At 34.6% G+C, this 17,815-nt stretch overlaps 1 protein-coding gene across 1 annotated transcript; it reads right to left on the bottom strand.

Moving 5' to 3' along the window:
- Positions 1-1,331: 1,331 nt before the first annotated feature.
- LOC132482141 (HIG1 domain family member 1A, mitochondrial) lies at positions 1,332-2,586 on the bottom strand. Its single transcript, XM_060087219.1, has one exon. It carries the CDS (start codon positions 2,534-2,536, stop codon positions 2,255-2,257), a length of 282 nt encoding a protein of 93 aa, XP_059943202.1. The 5' UTR covers positions 2,537-2,586; the 3' UTR covers positions 1,332-2,254.
- Positions 2,587-17,815: the final 15,229 nt, after the last annotated feature.

A 17,815-nucleotide genomic window follows, 5' to 3' on the forward strand; every position in this document is an offset into this window, starting at 1 on the left:
CATGTGCTTATTGGCCATTTGTGTATCTTCTTTGGAGATATGTCTATTCAAGCATTTTGTCCATTTTTAAGTTCAATTGTTTGTTTGTTGTGGTTGAGGTGTAAGATTTTTGTTTTTATGTTCTGGGTATTAATCCCTTATCAGGTGTATGATTTGCAATTATTTTCTTCTATTTTTTGGTTCAATATTGATGAAGTCAAATTTATTTTTTTCTTTCTGCCCATGCTTTTGGAGTCATAGTCAAGAAACTCATTGTCAAATCCAATGCCATGAATATTTTCCCCTATGTATTCTTCTTAGACTTTCCCAGTTTTAGCTTTGAAATGTAAGGCCTTTCCCCTTTTAAAATGAATAAAAGAAAGGGAAAATATGTTATTAAGTGTGAAACCTGTGTTTTAAAGCATAATCTTTAGGCATTGCTCGACTGCATTACACTTATTTCTCTATTGGGTTTCTTATTTATCTATTTATATATTTACCAAAATTTCTATTTGTTAATGTAATATTTTGTCTGTTCCCATGAGTAATTTGAAGTGACTATATTACTACTCTTTTTATTTCCTAGCACTTGTCAAATACTATTATAACTATCTTATAAGTGCTTATCCCCCTAGCTCCTGGGAAATTATATTTGTAGAATATTGCTTTTGCAGGCATATTCTGCTTCTTCCTCTCATCACTGCTGAGAATGCTCAAAATATGTCAGGACTTGCCAGAAGCACCATTTTGCTAACATGTTTACCACAAGTTTATCAGAAATATATAGAACTATTTTAAAACACATGTAATAAACAATGTCACTAAACAGCATATCAAGGCTGAAATTTTGTATGCCGATTTTTGAAGGTTATTCATCTCTCTCGAAATAGCTGAGATGAAGTGTCATTTCTGCCTCTGCATCTGAGAACATTTTAGTATTTTTAATAAGTAACACAAGCACAAAGTTAAATAACCAAATAGTATAGGAAAGGCTATAATGAAAATTAAGAGCTTCCAGATAGGGCCCTCCCACTTCTACTCTTGCTCCCCAGATGCCACAATACTTTTAACCATTTTGGTTTTTAGTTCTTTAGAATTTACCTCCATGGGTTTAAATTATATGCTTTTACCTCTACATTGTGTTTTGCTTTGTTGACTTTCTCTTATTCTAGATGAGGCTATAAGCTCACTTGTACCATCCCAATATCTACCTTCCATCTAACTTCCCAGTACAATTATATTAATATTGTTCATTTGAATTGAGATAAAAAGCCTTTGTTCCTATGAAGACTTTATTTTTTTTTTTTATTTTTTTTTTTTGATGTGTTCACTTACTTTAATAACACTACATTTACCATGTTACCACCATGGAATGTAAATTCAGTTTAGACGAGAGAATTTCACAAGTACAACAAAGCATTCTGTAGTATACCAAAGTTTGTATAGTGTCTGACCAAACCAGCTTGCTCATACATCACTTCCATTACAGGCAATTTATTTAGTTTAACATTTATGATTCTTTCAGAGAAAATAAACAGGCTGCACACATTTAAAAAGTATTTTTCATTTACCTTTGCATTAGCACTTAAAATACACATTTCTATTTCAAAATGCCATTTAAAAATTATTCTAATATAACAGCAGCAAACTATAATTCTGCAATTACAAAACAGCTAAACGGGGATCTACAGTTAAGTTATTCTCATGTTTACAACTATGATTCTGAAACAGATACTACTTCAAAGCAGCTGTTACCAGCTCTTTAGGTTTGGTTTAAAAACACACACATAGTTGCTGGGAGGTTTATAATTATTCCGTGCAGTGTCCTGAAAGGGTCCTTCAAGAGCCAACCAGACCTTAAAAACAGTACTCAGTCCACAAGGCAGTCAGAAAGAGTTAAATTAACTGGGGTAAATAGGATTCCTACATTACATCAAAAGCATATGATATTCTGCAACAACTGGGAGCATTTTCAGGTTTGGCATGTTGTCCTCTTTACAAGTAATTTTATCAGAAGAGTTTAAGAAGGTGGACACTGTACCACTATCAAATGCATTTAAAAGTGACATGTTTTTCTGCTAATCTGACTCCCCTGAATGACCTAGCGAGTGAACTAGTCACTAGGCAAATCAAGCCTACAAGAAAGGAAGCCAATATTCAAATTACTATGTTATTGTCTGACCCACAGAATTTATTTTTAACATAAACATATAACCTCAATATGAGATGTCTAAGTAAAGCAAGCACCACCAAGACCAAGACAGCATCTCCTCTTCTAAGGTTTAGGTTTTGCCCAGAATTCTTGATACATGGAATAGCCCATACCAAGAGTCATTGCTCCCACAACAAAGCCTTGGGCTGCCACGCGCATGTGGATCAGGTGAACAGACATTTTAGTATTGCCCCTGCTCTTCAATTTATATAATCCATATGCAACGATTGCTGCAAAACCTGCCACTCCAATGGGGACAAATGGTGCCTCTCTAGCTTTTCGGATAAGTTTAGATCCCTGATCTTCATCATATGAAGAAAGAGAAACATCTGTGTCACTTGACATAGTGATTGAAGAATCTTCAGACAACTGCACGACGTCGCAGGCTCCTACCGGCTTCTCCCTATGAAGACTTTAAAGGAGTTATAGAGTCTTGCATGTGTGAGAAAAGGAAAGTGGGAATGATTCTTTTCTGGTCTGATGAAAAAACTTATAAATATTTATACTTTTATGAGTATTAAGATCATAATTAAAATACTTTTACTATGGCAAAAAATTATCAGGAAAGACATTGACCACTTCCAAGGAAAGTTTATTATTAGCAGCTTCCTGTTTATTTTGAGCCTAGTCAGTTTCTGCTAATATTCCTTTAATTAAATTCCAAAACTTTTCTTGATGGATTTGTATTTTGCAGGACATAATAGTCATGTGTCTATATTCCACATAACAGTCCCCTCCCACTTTAGGAGTCTCATGCTGCCAAAGAATAGGATAAAAAAGTGAAATTGACTCTACTGTATAGTGCCCTACAACCCACTAGGCTACTTTATAATCATGTATTGATTAAGCACAGGGGATCATGTAGTCAGACAGATCTGGCTTAGAATCCTAGATCCACCATGTACTAGCAAGTTATGTAATTGACATGTGGCCTCAGTTTCTTCAACTGGAAAATAGGAACAAGTGCCTATTTCATAACACTGTTGTGTTACACACAAGAAAGAGACAATTTATTATCGCAGGATAATGTGTGGAAATGGCTAGGGTGCATAATTTATGTCCAGCTTGCCATTGCCACTCCCACAGAGTTATAATGTGCTGCCACTTATTGTATTGGCAAAATAAAATGAGTTACTCAAACATCAAAATGCATTTAACTCAAAGCCAACTGTAATCTTTATGGCAGTGAGATACAGTAAAGTTACAAACAAACCAGAACTGGTTCTCTTAAACAGAGATCAGAAAACTGATGACCTAAATGAATAAAGAGGGTCTGGTGTGGACTATGGACAATTGGAGAGCACAGACTCTGTCTAAATTAAGTATCATCTATTCAATCACTGCCACTTGTGGCAATATAGTTTTTCCCATGCAAGGAGGCAGGGTAACAGTTGATAAATCCTCTGAATTTGCAAGAGTAGTTAGAAATCTAAATTTTAATACAAAATCTCCTGATTAACTGTTGGCAACTAATTCAGTTTAAAAAAACAAAACACTGTCTGGGACAAACACAACCCATCTCTGGGCTGGAGGTAGCTCATGGGCTTCCAGGTTGCCACCTCTATAAAACAACTCCTTCCATATCAGAATATAATTATCTTTAGTAATCAGAGTTCATGAAAACATAGATCTTAGGTCAATTGACTAGGTCTCAAAATCAGTATCCTATTTCAGCTAAAAATGTAATATATTTTATTTCCCATCTATGTCAAAACTGCTTCTTACCTGAGTGCAACATGTCTGTATGTAGATTTTTCCCAAAGCAGTTTTGTTGGATTTAATCAGATATATTTTAAAGAAGAAAATTTATGTTATACCTTCCTTTCTGTGTTCTACTGCAAATTTAGTGATAATCTTACAATGTAATGATATTTAATCATAAAATGTAATGGAAATTTCAATGTAGCAAGCTGCTTATTGTTGAGGCTGGAAGGGTAGGAGGTAGATTTGGGGTAGAAACAAATCAATTCCATTTTTGTTGTGAACAGCTTTTCTATTAGAAAAAGTCCTAAATGTCTACTTTTCTATGAATTTTTCAAATTAGCTTGAGCTTTGTAGATAATGTAAATAATATTCCAGTATGCATTTTGTATGTTATTTTTACAAACATTACTTTGGATATCTTTTATATTTTTGGGTAAGTACTTAATAATTTGCCTTCCTGAAAAATACGTTTCTTCTTATCTTAATAGAAAATGATTCAGAATGCCATAAATCTGAATATTACCCAAAAAAGGAACTTGGAAATTCAGTCATCCATACTTCTAGCAATTTATGTCCATGTTTGATACATCACTGCCTGGATGCCATACCCTCTTTTGTGTAATTTGTTATGTTGCTCTCATAGTCTTTTCTTTAATGGAGAAGGGACATGTTTGTCTCACTGATTCTTTTTTTCTGAATATACTTTTTATTTTATATTGGAGTATAGTTGATTTACAATGTTGTGTTAGTTTCAGGTGTATAGCAAAGTGATTCAGTTACATATATACATATATCCATTCTTTTTCAGACTCTTTTCCTATGTAGGTTATTACAGCATATTGAGTAGAGTTCCCTGTGCTATACAGTAGGTCCTTGTTGATTATCCATTTTATATATAGCAGTGTTTATATGTTAATTCCAAACCCCTAATTTATCCCTCCCTCCCATATTTCCCCTTCGGTAACCATAAGTTTGTTTTTGAAGTCTGTGAGTGTCTTTCTGTTTGGTAAATAAGTTCATTGGTATCATTTTTTTTTTAGATTCCACATATAAGTGATAAATATATTTGTCTTTTTAAAATTTTTATTTTATATTGGAGCATAGTTGATTAACAATGTTGTGTTAGTTTCAGGTGTACAGCAAAGTGATTCAGTTATACATACACATTTATATATTCTTTTTCAAATTATTTTCCCATTTAGGTTATTACTGAATATTGAGCAGCGTTCCCTGTGCTATACAGTAGGTCCTTGTTGATTATCTATTTTAAATATAGTAGTGCGTACATGTCAATTCCAAACGTCCAGTCTATCCCTCCCCCCCACCCCACTCTTCCCCTCTGGTAACCATAAGTTCCTTCTCTAAGTCTGTGAGTCTGTTTCTATTTTATAAATAAGTTCATCTTTATCATGTTTTTAGATTCCACATACAAGGGATATCATACGCTGTTTCTCTTTCTCTGTCTGACTTACTTCACTTAGTATGCTAATCTCTAGGTCCATCCATATTGCTGAAAATGGCATTATTTCATTCTTTCTTATGGCTGAGTAATATTCCATTGTATACATGTACCACATCTTCTTTATCAATTCCTCTGTCGTTTGACATTTACGTTGCTTCCATGTCTTGGCTATTGTAAATAGTGCTGCAATGAATACTGGGGTGCATGCATCCTTTCAAATTATGGTTTTCTCCAGATACATGCGCAGGAGTGGGATTGCTTGATCATATGGTAGTTGTATTTTTAGTTTTTTAAGGAACCTCCATACTGTTCTCCATAGTGGCTGCATCAATTTCCATTCCAACCAACAATGTAGGAGGGTACCCTTTTCTCAACACCCTCTCCAGCATATATTGTTTGTAGACTTTTTGATGATGGCCATTCCGACCTTTGTGAGGTAACACTTCATTGTAGTTTGGATTTGCATTTCTCTAATAGTTAGCAACATTGATCATCTTTTCATGTGCCTGTTGGCCATCTACATGTCTTCTTTGGAGAAATGTCTATTTAGATCTTCTGCTTATTTTTTGATTGGGTTTTTTTTATTGAGCTGTGTGAGCTGTTTTTATATTTTGGAGATTAATCCCTTGTTAGTCACTTCATTGGCAAATATTTTTTTCCTATTCTGTGGGTTGTATTTCCATTTTGTTTTTATTTTCATTACTCTAGGAGGTGAATCCAAAAAGATATTGCTGTGATATATATCAGAGTGTTCTGCCTATGTTTTCCTCTAAGAGTTTTACAGTATCTGGCCTTACATTTAGGTCTTTAATCCATTTTGCATTTATTTTTTGTGTATGGTGTTAGAGAATGTTCTAATTTCATTCTTTTACATGTAGCTGTCCTGCTTTCCCATCACCATTTATTGAAGAGACTGTCTTTCCTCCATTGTATATTCTTGACTCCTTTGTCATAGATTAATTGACCATAGGTTTGTGAATTTATTTCTGGACATTGTAACCTGTTCCATTAATCTATATTTCTGTTTTTGTGCCAGTAACATACTGTTTTGATTACTGTAGCTTTGTAGTATAGTCTGAAGACAGGAAGCCTGCTTCCTCCAGCACCATTTTTCTTTCTCAGGATTGCTTTAGCTATTCGGAATCTTTTGTGTTTCCATACAAAGTTTAAATTTTTTTGTTCTAGTTCTGTGAAAAATGCCATTGGTAATTTGATAGGGATTGCAACTGAATCTGTAGATTGCTTTGGGTAGTATATTCATTTTTGACAATATTGGTTCTTCCAATCCAAGAACATGGTATATCATTCTATCTGTTCATGTCATCTTCAATTTCTTTCATCAGCATCTTATAGTTTTCAGAGTACAGGTCTTTTGCCTCCTCAGGTAGGTTTATTCCTAGGTCTTTTATTCTTTTTGATGAGATGGTAGATGGGATTGTTTCCTTAATTTCTCTTTCTGATCTTTCATTGTTAATGTATAGAAATGCAGGAGATTTCTCTGTGTTAATTTTGTATCCTGCAACCTTACTAATTCATTGATGAGCTCTAGTAGTTTTACAGTAGCTTTTTAGGAGTTTCTATGTATAGTATCATGTCATCTGCAAGCAGTGATGATTTTGCATCTTCTTTTCCAATTTGGATTCTTTTTATTTCTTTTTCTTCTCTGATTGCCATGGCTAGGACTTCCAAAATGATGTTGAATAAAAGTGACGAGAGTGGACATCCTTGTCTTTTCCCTGATCTTAGATTAAATGCTTTCAGCTTTTCACCATTGAGTATGATGTTAGCTGTGGGTTTGTCATATATGGTCTTTATTATGTTGAGGTATGTTCCCTCTATGCCCACTTTCTGGAGAGTTTTTATCGTAAATCGGTGTTGAATTTTATCAAAAGCTTTTTCTGCACCTAATGAGATAATCATATGATTTTTATTCCTCAGTTTGTTAATGTGGTGTATCACATTGATTGGTTTGTGTATATTGAAGAATCCTTGCATCCCGGGGATAAATCCCACTTGATGATGGTGTATGATCCTTTTAATGTATTGTTGGATTCAGTTTGCTAGTATTTTGTTGAGTATTCTTGCATCTATGTTCATCAGTGGTATTGGCCTGTGATTTTCTTTTTTTGTGGTAAATTCATCTGGCTTTGGTATCAGGGTGATGGTGGCCTCATAGAATGAGTTTGGGAGTGTTCCTTCCTCTGCAATTTTTTGGAATAGTTTCAGAAGGATAGGTGCTAACTCTTCTCTAAATGTTTGATAGAATTCACCTGTGAAGTCATCTGGTCCTGAACTTTTGTTTGTTGGAAGTTTTTAAATCACAGTTTAATTTCAGTACTTGTGATTGGTCTGTTCATATTTTCTGTTTCTTCCTGGTTCATTCTTGGAACATTGTACCTTTCAAAGAATTTGTCCATTTCTTCTAGGTCGCCCACTTTATTGGCATATAGTTGCTTGTAGTAATCTCTCATGATCCTTTGTATTTCTGCGGTGTCAGTTGTTACTTCTCCTTTTTCATTTCTGAGGCATCACAGCAGTGAAGCCTGTAGGCTCTTGGGTGGGGCCAAGTCTTGGTGCCAAAATGGCGACCTCTGGGAGAGTTCACACCAATGAATATTCCCTGGAGTCTCTGCCACCCATGTCTTTTTCCCCAGAGTGAGCCATATCTGATCCCTGCTTCCCCAGGAGACCCTCCAAGATCTGCTAGTAGGTCTGGCCCAGGCTTCTATGAAGCCTCTGCTTTGCCGTGGGTCCCAGTGCACATGAAACCTGGTGTGCACCCTCCAAGAGTGGAGTCTGTTTCCACCAGTCCTGTGGAGCTCCTGCACTGAAGTCTCACTGGCTTTCAAAGCCAAAAGCTCTGATGCTCCTCCCAATGCCAGAGCATCAGGCAGGGGAGCTTGAGGTGGGGCTCAGTACTCTCACTTCTGTGGGAAAACCTCTGCAATATATTTACTTTCCAATTTGGGGGTCGCCCACCCAGTGGGTATAGGATTTGATTTTATCATGAAAGTGTCCCTCCTACCGTCTTGTTGTGGTTTTTTCTTTGTCTTTTGATGCAGAATATCTTTTTTGGTAAGTTCCAAACTTCTTTTACTGATGGTTGTTCAGCAGTTAGTTGTGATCTTGATGTTTTCATGAAAGGAGGTGAGCTCAAGTCCTTCTACTCCACCATCTTGTCTCCTTGCCCCACTGATTTTTCACAGGTGCATTACTTGCTTTACTGAGTTTAAAATTACTATATGGTAAATATGTATTTATTTTTATCCTAAAATACATTTAATACACTTTCAAATTATATTTTCTTTTTAAATAAATAGTTATTATTTTTTAAAGATTTTTTTTGTTTGGACCATTTATAAAATCTTTTATTGAATTTGTTACAATATTGCTTCTGTTTTATGGGGTTTTTTTTTGGTTTTTAGGCTGTGAGGCATGTGGGATCTTAGCTCTCCAACCAGGGATCGAACCCTACACCCCCTGCACTGGAAAGCAAAGTCTTAACTACTGGACCTCCAGGGAAGTCCTTTAAATAAATCATTATTAATAGTTATTAGCATCTAATTATAGATCTTGGGAGCAATTTGTCACAGAGTAAACCTGGAGAAGCAGAGAGGTGGCCATAACTCAAAATAAATACCACTCACAATTTTGCAATTTGGCTTATCCTACATGACAGATAACTGAAATTATAGTAATTTTTATCACAATCCTTCTTTTCATATTCTTAATTGTGTGACTGTTGATCTTATTTTAATGATCCAAACTGTGTCTTTGTCATTTGTAAGCAAGCCCAGCGTTCTTTGAAAGCATACAAGAGCATCTTAAGCGAGACTTTCCACTTTTTATCACAGTCATTTCAGAAAGTTCCCCTCAGTGCTTGTGACATGATCTTAACTCTAGAGTTTGCCATTGAACTTCCACCCACAATATCTGAAAGTGTACTGTGTCTATTAGCTTGATAGATTTTTCAAGATCTACAAGTAATTCAATGTTTCTCTGAGCTCTCTTCACCAATATTTTTAGACATTCAAGGCTACTAACCTAGCAAGGTATGAGCATCAATTCTCGCTTTCATCCCTTCCTGATTTCTCACTTTATGATATTGATTCTACAAGCTAAACTCTTAACTTTTCTTTCAGTGTTCCCTTTTCAATAGAAATATTTTTTGTTTATAATCAATCGCTTCTTTGTCTCCTTAGAAGTTGTGTACCCCTAATATTTAGAGAAAGGAGTTTTTTACCACCTCATTTAGTTTCCTACTGCTGGACAGTTCTGTCATTTTGACATTTGTGATGAGGTTTTTAAACAATGGGCAGTTTCATTCTAGTATTGTTTTGGAATTATATGACATACAAACAAACACATATCTGCCTTAATGAAGCAAGGATGTGACTGTGGAAATTTACACCTTTCATTGTTTTTTCCAAATAAATAAGTCAATATAAAGGTTGCTCTCCCATTCCTAACCAACCAACATCTGCTCCAACAGTAGTTGACATGGATTGGCATCTTTTCTGACATTTTTAGAGGCATAGCCAAAGGGTAAATGAACCTACAATTTAGCCTAGACTATTTCCACGACAGGTGTGCCTACAAAAGACGTTCATGATCCATTTTAAAGGATTTGCATAGGAAATACAACACAGCAGCTGAGACCTGTTTGTCCTTCAAAAAAGGTTCTTCTGTTTCCAAGACAGTTAATTTGATCATTTTCTTGAGGGTCACAATCAACATTGCATGAGCAATAGGCTCTTTCTGAGAGAAATTAAAGTAAAATTCAATTAAAAGGTTAGTGTTGCTACTACAAAATAGAAAAGCTCTTTCTTTGCAGTAAGGTGAATTACCATGCTATTCCTGTACCAAGAATATTAATGGAGCAATTCATGTATAAAGATAGCTTTAAAACATGAGGCTGTCCTGTGAAAGGAATATCATTTTTAAAGTATAAGCAGGAAGGATTTTTCAACAATGAGTCTTTTACTCAGAGTAATGTTGCATACAGACTGAAGATTGACTATTCTATTGAATTGTATAATGAAAAATCAATCAGTTTAATGGTTGACAAATTTTGACATTCAAATAAAAATATTGCTAGTATTTTCATAAAGACATGTAGGCAAAATGAAATTCCATGACTTTAATTTATGCAACAGTAAATGTCTGCCAAAACATTGTACAAATGACTGTATAATGTGGCAATAATAACTGAAGGAATCAAAGTAAAGGAAACAGAAGCCAAACTTCCCCACTTTTGCAGATAACAGAAATGCATTCACAAAACTGAGCAAGATTTTTTTTCTTTCTTTTTTTTTTTTAAAGTCCCTTTGTGCTCTCATTACACCAATAGGTTTTGTTAGGGGAGAAAGGCTTCTAAATCATTTGCTATGTTGCCTTGACATTCCTGCCCCTTTCTTTTCCTCTCCCTCCAAAAAGAAAATTTAAAGTTTCCTCCCTTTTTAAAAATCCTGTATCTTAGATGAGTTCATATATGATCTTTATAAACCAAGCTTCAAGGCAACAAAAGACAACATAAAAAGCCCTAATTAATAACATTAATTGTCTGAGATAAAACCAGTTGCTCTGATACAGTATGAGCAATCTCAGTATATGATTTATGGGTAGTCTGAATGAGATCTTTCCTATTTTACCCAGGCACTACATGGGAGTTAAGAATGTTTACAAAGGAGAGACTATAGAGATGACAGTGAATGTAAGAAAAATGGGTGAGTAGGGATGAATGAAAGAATGGTAAGGTACATAGACAAGAGGACTCGATGAGGTTGAAGAATTAGTGATCTAAAGGTACTTGAGTAATTGAGTTGGAAAGAGAGGAATAAATGGGTTAGAGTAGGATGCTTGAATTCAAGATTTTGGAGGCAATGCAATGATCAGTGATGAGTGGAGTATAACCATGGGAATGAAAGAATTAAGTGGAATAGAGGAAGAAATCTTCAAAGCTGAGAATACAGTGGTATTGAAAAGCAAGTGTTTTGTATCGGCTATCTAAATAGATGTTTTAATCATAAGTATTGCTAACAGTATTCATGATAGAGAGAGGGTAAGAGAATGATCAGACGCTAAAGATTGAAATGAATGAGGCAAAGTGAACAACATTTTAGTAGTTAACAATAACAAGAAAGTGTAGCAAATGGCATGGCAGTTGGCATAGGATCTTGGGATATTAAGGAATAGAGAGGAGAAATTGTTCTGAAGTAGCAACATGGAGTGAAGAAAATGTCTATTTCAATTCCAGTCTCTAGGTTATATAAGATGTGAAACTGAAAACTTTCACCACTTGAAAGAACTGAAGGGAAAGTAGTATCCTCATTGGACATCTAGGTTTCAGTTAGAAAAAGAAAGGGAAAGGAATTTTTTATAAAGGAAATTAAAAGTATTTTGGGAGGAGCAACATCAGCAAAATGGCAGACTTGGAAGCTCTAGGCCATTTTTCTCTCATGGGAACATTAAAAAATAAAATGAGAGACTAGCTAAAATGAACTTATACAAGCCTTGGAAAACAGTCAAAGAGCAATAGCAACCAAGTGAACACCCACTGAAGAAAAAGCCACACTCAAAATGGTAGGAAAATTTGTAGAATTTTTGCACAGTCCTTCCCCACCCCCTCCCCCCCATGGCACAGTCTTGGTCTGGAGGAGGAGATATCTCAGTTCCAAATTCCATTTCATGTCTGAAGGGAGCATTTCAGACCTTATACACAAACTTCTAACCAGGCCTGTGGCTGCATGAAGGATTGGTCTCTATTTCGTCTTACTTGGATCTCAAGCTGGAGAAGCAGCAGGCACTGTTGGGATAGATACAGGGGGACTACAGACCCACAGACAACTGAGGTAATTGAATATGGGTAGAGACATAAAATGGAACAAGTAAAGCCCTGAGGAGAAGCTTGGGTGAGACTCTTTGGGAGATTAAGACACTGAAAAGCAGCCATGTACATGTGGGAAGTAAAAATGCCACACACAAGCCCAGGTCAGATGCACACTTAGAAAAGAACTGAGAACTTAAGCTTTAACCTCAAGCTGATTGCAAGGTTTATAACACACCCAGCTAATTAGTGAAGGATTGCCTTGACAGAGAACCTGGCTGTAAAGAATGGGAGATGTGAATTTTTCCAAATGTCCAATTTTCAAGAACAACAAAAATCACAAGGCATATAAAGAAATAGGAAAACATTCAAAAACAGACCCATTCAAAAAAAGAAAATAAAATATCAGAAACCATCCCTGAAGAAGCAGTATACAGACATTAAAAATCTGTTTCAAATGTGCTCAAAGAGCTAAAGGAAAACATAGAGAAAAATAAAGGAAATCAGGAAAATGATACATGAACAAAATTAGGATATCAAAGAGATAGTAATTATAAAAAGGAACCAAACAGAAATTATGGAACTCAAGCTACAATAACGGAGTTGAAAATTTTACTTAAAGGAGTTCAGCACAGCACTTGAGGATGCAAAAGAAATAATAAGTAAAGTCAAAGATAACATATTTGAAAATTGAGAGTCTGAAGAACAGAAAATAATGAAGAAAGTGAACTGAGCCTAAGGGACTAATGGGATAACGTTAAACAGACAAACATATGCATTATGGTTTCAAAAGGAGAAGAGAGAGAAATAGGAAGAGAGATCACTTGAAGAAATAATGGCTGAAAACTTCCAAAAATTTATGAAAGATATGAATATAAAAATCAAAGAAATTCAACAACAAAATATCAATAAGGAAGTATAGGATTTGAACACCGAAAACCAATTGGACCTAATCGAGATATATAGAACACTTTTCTTCAAGAACATCAACAAAATTGACAAACCTTTAGCTAGATTGATTAAGAAAAAAGAGAGAAATAAATTACTAAAATCAGAAATGAAAATGGGTATATAATTATCAATTTTACAGAAATAAAAAGGATTATAAGAGAGTACTAAAACAATTGTACACTAATGAATTGAATAAGCTTTATGAAATGGACAAAATTCTAGAAACACACAACTTACCAAAACTGAATCATGACAAGCAAAAAATCTGAATAGACTTATAAATACTGAGGAGATTAAAATCAGCAAACCTCCCAACTAAGGAAAGTCCTGGACCAGATGGCTTCAGAAGTGAACTCTACCAAAAATGTAAAGAATTAACAACAATCGTTCTCAAACTCTTTCAAAATATTGAAGAAGTGGGAACACTTCCCAACTCATTCTATGAGACCAGTATTATCCTGTTATGAAAGCCAGACCAAGACACTACAAGAAAAGAAAGCTATAGAACAATATCCCTTATGAATATCAATGTAAAAATCCGCAAAAATACTAGCAAATCAAGTTATACAACATATATATATATATATATATATATATATATATATATATATATATATATATATATATATAAAATTATACATGATTATCAAGTGAGATTTATTCCTTTAATGCTAGCATGACTCATCATATGAAAATCAATGTAATACAAAACATTAACAGAATGAAGGGGAAAAAAACACGTGATTATCTCAATTGATGCAAAAAAGGACTTGATGAAATTCTACATCCTTTCATGATAAAAACATTCAACAAATTAAGACTGAAATAATATAACTTCCTCAATATAATAAAGGTCACATATAAAAGACTCACAACTAACATTATACTTGTGGCAAAAGACTTAAAGCTTTTCCCGCATGATCATAAACAAGAGAAGGATGCATGCTTCTGCCACTTCTATTCAATGCAGTATTGGAATATCTAGCCAGAGCAATTAGGCAAGATTAAGAAAAGAGCATATTGGGCTTCCCTGGTGGTGCAGTGGTTGAGAGTCTGCCTGCCAATGCAGGGGACATGGGTTCGTGACCCAGTCTGGGAGGATCCCACATGTCATGAAGTGGCTGGGCCCATGAGCCATGGCCGCTGAGCCTGCGTGTCTGGAGCCTGTGCTCCGCAACGGGAGAGGCCACAACAGTGAGAGGCCTGCATACCGCAAAAAAAAAAAAAAAAGAAAAAAAAGAAAGAAAAGAAAAGAGCATATTAATTGGAAAGGTAGAAGTAAAACGATCTCCATTCACAGATGATATAAGTAGCAAACTCTAGAGATTACACACACACATACACACACACACACACCTGTTAGAGCTAGTAAATGAATTCAGCAAAGTTTCAGGATACAAAATCAGCAAACAAAAATCAGTTCCATTTCTATGAGCTAACAATGAATAATCCAAAAATGGAATTAGAAAATAATTCCATTTACAATACCAATAAAAGAATGTAATACTTAGGAATAATATTTAACAAGGGAATGTATGATGGTTAATTTTATGTGTCAACTTGGAGGTTGTTTTTTTGGATGAGATTAACATTAAAATCGGTAAACTTTGAGTAAGCAGATTGCCATCCATGACGTGGGTGGGCCCCATTCAATCAGTTGAATGTCTGAAGTAAAAAAACAAACAAACAAACAAAAAACGAAACAGCCTCCTTAAGTATGAGAGAATTTTCCCTTAGACTGCCTTCAGACTTCTGCATCAGTGGCTCTCTTTCACCTGTTTGCCTTGGGACTGGAACTACACTACTGGTTCTCCTGGATTTCCAGCTTGCCAACCCATGTTACAGATTTTGGACTCTCAAGCCTCCATAACTGCATGAGCCAATTTCTTATATTAAATCTCTCTCTCTATCTATCTATCCATCCATCTGTCTATCTATCCATCCACATCCAATTGGTTCTGTTTCTCTGGAAAACCCTGATTAATATAAGGTGAAAGACTTGTGTACAGAAAACTATGAAATGTTGCCAAAAGAAAATAAAGAAGAGACAAATAAGTGAAAAGACATCTTGTATTCATGGATCGGAAGACTTAGTATTGTTAGGATGACAATGCTACCCAAAACAATCCAGAGATTCAATGCAATCCCTATGAAAATCCCAACAGTTTTATTTTTCAGAAATAGGAAAATACATCCTAAAATTCATATGAAATTTCAAGAGACTCTTGCCTTTGAAGCCAAAACAATCTTGGAAAAGAAGAACAAAGTTGGAAGGCTCACACTTCCTGATTTCAGAACTTATTACAAAATTACATTAAACAAAATAGTATGGTACTGGCATAACGACAGACAAATAGATAAAAGGAATAGAATAAAGATCAAAAACTAAACCTTTGCATATATATTTAAATAATTTTCAACAAGGGTGCCAATATCATTCAATAAAGGAAAGAATAATGTTTTCAGCAAATTGTTCCAGGAAAACTGATATCTGAATGCAAATAATGAGTTTGGACACTTACCTTATAGCATATATAAAAATTAACTCAAAATTGATGGGATACCTAAACGTTATTGCTATAAAACTCAGAAGAAAGCATAGGGGAAAATCATGACATTGGATTTGGCAATGGTTTCTTGAATATATAAAAAGCACAGGTAACAAAAGAAAAATTAAATTGACTTCATCAAAATTAAAACTTTTGTGCATCAAAGGATGCTATCAAGAAAGTGAAAGGGCAACCCACAGAAGTGGAGAAAATATTTGCAAATCTTATATCTGATAAGGGATTAATATCCAAAATATATAAATAATGCCTACAACTCAACAACATAATATCAAATAACCTATTTAAAAATGGATACATGTATTTGTATGGCTGAGTCACTTTGCTGTGCACATGAAACTATCACAACATTGTTAATCGACTATACTCCAATATAAAATAAAAAGTTAAAAATAAATACATAAATAAATAAAAATAGATAGAATACTTTAATAGACATTTTTCTAAAGAAGATATACAAATAGCCAATAAGCACATGAAAAGATGTTCAATATCACTAATCATTAGGGAAATACAAATCAAAACCGTATTGAGATACCACTTCACACCCATTAGGATGACTACTACAAAAACAAAAGCCAGAAGATAATAAGTGTTTTTAAGGATGTGTAGAAGTTGGAACACTGTGCATTGCTAGGGGAATGTAAAAATGGTACAACCATTGTTGAAAACAGTATAGGGTTTCCTTAAAAAAGTTAAATTTAGGATTAGCATATGATCCAGCAGTTCCACTTCTAGGTATATAGTCAAAATATTTGAAAACCAAAAAGATAAGACATTTGTATACCATAGTTCATAGCAGCATTAGTCATAATAGCCAAAATGTATGTCACAGATGAATGGATAAACAAATTGTAGTATATATATAAAATGGAATGACATTCCTATAGCTGTTATAATAAGGATAAATCTTGAAAACATTATAGGTGAAATAAGCTAAACACGGTCAAACATTGTATGTGTCCAGTCATATGGGGTATTTAGAATAATCAAATTCACACAGACACAACGTAGATTACAGGTTACCAGGGGCTAGGTAAGGGTGAAATGGGGCTTACTGTTTAATGGTACAGAATTTTAGTTGGGAAGATGAAAAAGCTATGGAGACGAATAATGGTGATGGTTATACAACAGTATGAATGCACTTAGTGCCACTGAATTGTACTATTAAAATCATTAAAATGGTATCTTTTATGTTACGTATATTTTACCACAATAAAAAGCAAGAAGTAAAATTTTGAGGGCAAAAATATTTTTATTTTAAAAATTTAAATGATAGCTTGTGAGTTGCCAGAAGATACGGTGAATGGATTCAGTTTGGGAAGTGGTATAAGACTGATACAAACTAGGAGATGTAGAGAGCAGGATGGAGGCAAGAGGCAAATGGTTGAGAGATGACCTAGGAACTTAGCCTTCCTATGGTGATTGTAGTAAAGAAAGATGTAGGCAGCTCTAAGTAGTGAGGTGATCTGGGGGAGGGGTGATCTCCTTGCAAAGGCCTTAGGATATTTGCTTTTTATTGAATCATGATAGTCCAATAAAGGCAATATAGAAAAAAAATTTTATCATCATGGAATTTCGCTTCTCACAAAACTAGATTTGAATCATGTTTCTGCTACTTACCATCTGTGTAGTACCTTGGGTAAAGTTTTGAAACTTAGTTTTTTCAACTATAAAATAGCAATGACAAGACCTACCTGAAAGAATTGTATGGGTCCAAAAACAACTATGTAGCTAAAGTGCTTAATACAGTGTCAGCACTAGATAAAATTGTAATTTTACTTTGATTGTTATTGCAATTATTGTTGCATTCATCAACATTATCATGATCATCATACTTCTCTTTTACAGAAGAAATACAACACAATAGTGTAGATGTAGAATACCTCGGAATCTTGAAGGGAAGGAAAAGGGCATAGGAAAAATCTTGCTAGAGGTTAAACTAAATCCACTTCCCCATTTTGATTTCAGTTGGCTTAGCTCATGTAATTGATGGAGAAAGCATGATCAGGAGAAGGTTTAGAGATATTAATGGAAGAAATATGAAAGTTGAAGGTTTGTGGCGCCATGCAATTGAAGACTCTATTGTGTGAAAATAATTTTAAAAGTGTTTT

Source organism: Mesoplodon densirostris, chromosome X (genome assembly GCF_025265405.1).
Source record: "Mesoplodon densirostris isolate mMesDen1 chromosome X, mMesDen1 primary haplotype, whole genome shotgun sequence".
Classification (NCBI taxonomy): domain Eukaryota; kingdom Metazoa; phylum Chordata; class Mammalia; order Artiodactyla; family Ziphiidae; genus Mesoplodon; species Mesoplodon densirostris.

Excerpts from the sequence above, each read along its gene's own strand:
- LOC132482141 (XM_060087219.1), bottom strand. The coding sequence starts at position 2,536 with ATGTCAAGTGACACAGATGTTTCTCTTTCTTCATATGATGAAGATCAG.